Source organism: Nanorana parkeri, unplaced genomic scaffold (assembly GCF_000935625.1).
Source record: "Nanorana parkeri isolate BGI_ZX_2015 unplaced genomic scaffold, ASM93562v1 scaffold2337, whole genome shotgun sequence".
Classification (NCBI taxonomy): Eukaryota; Metazoa; Chordata; class Amphibia; order Anura; family Dicroglossidae; genus Nanorana; species Nanorana parkeri.
The window spans coordinates 1,874-2,403 of record NW_017308605.1 but is presented as its reverse complement, the minus strand read 5'-3'; the positions used below and the strand labels follow the sequence as shown (position 1 = coordinate 2,403).

The following is a 530-nucleotide window of genomic DNA, read 5'->3' as shown; positions in this document are numbered from 1 at the left end:
GCCCCCCCCCCCCCCCCTGGTTTCTGTGTTCATTTGCCCCTCCTGGTCATTGTCTTGTGTTGGTGACACGCATGGAGTGGGTGCTGGACACGGATAACACGTGAAGCTGAAGTATCGGAGACGGGGCTGAGCGGGGAGGATACAATGCGTTCTCCTCGTGTCACTATTGTGGATAAAGTTCGTTCTCTTTCTGTTTTAGAACACGTCCCCACAGCGTGCGCAAGAGTGGACGCACTGCGTTCCCACGGTTACCCCAAAGAAGCTTTACGCCTGGCCGTGGCCATCATCAGCACCCTGAGACTGCAGCAGCAGCGGCAGCTGGAGATCTACAAGCAGCAGAAGAAAGGTAAGGGACCGGGGGGGCGGGACTTGCGGGGACAGGGCAGCGGCATGAGTCTTCTGCATAGGAGGCGTGCATTATTGCCGGACGTGTCGCTGACGTGCGTTATGCTGCCGGACGTGTCCCTGACGTGCGTTATACTGCCAGACGTGGTTGCTGACGTGCGTTATACTGCCGGACGTGGTCGCTG

General features: G+C 58.5%; 1 protein-coding gene across 1 annotated transcript in view; it reads left to right on the top strand.

Moving 5' to 3' along the window:
* LOC108801430 (zinc finger SWIM domain-containing protein 5-like) overlaps window positions 1-530 on the top strand; it is a gene marked incomplete at both ends in the record, with an annotated part of 59,794 nt that overhangs the window by 57,403 nt on the left and 1,861 nt on the right. Inside the window, one exon of the mRNA XM_018573323.1 lies at window positions 200-346. Within this exon, the coding sequence (XP_018428825.1) occupies window positions 200-346 (147 nt within the window). The remainder of the gene's footprint in view (window positions 1-199; window positions 347-530) is intronic.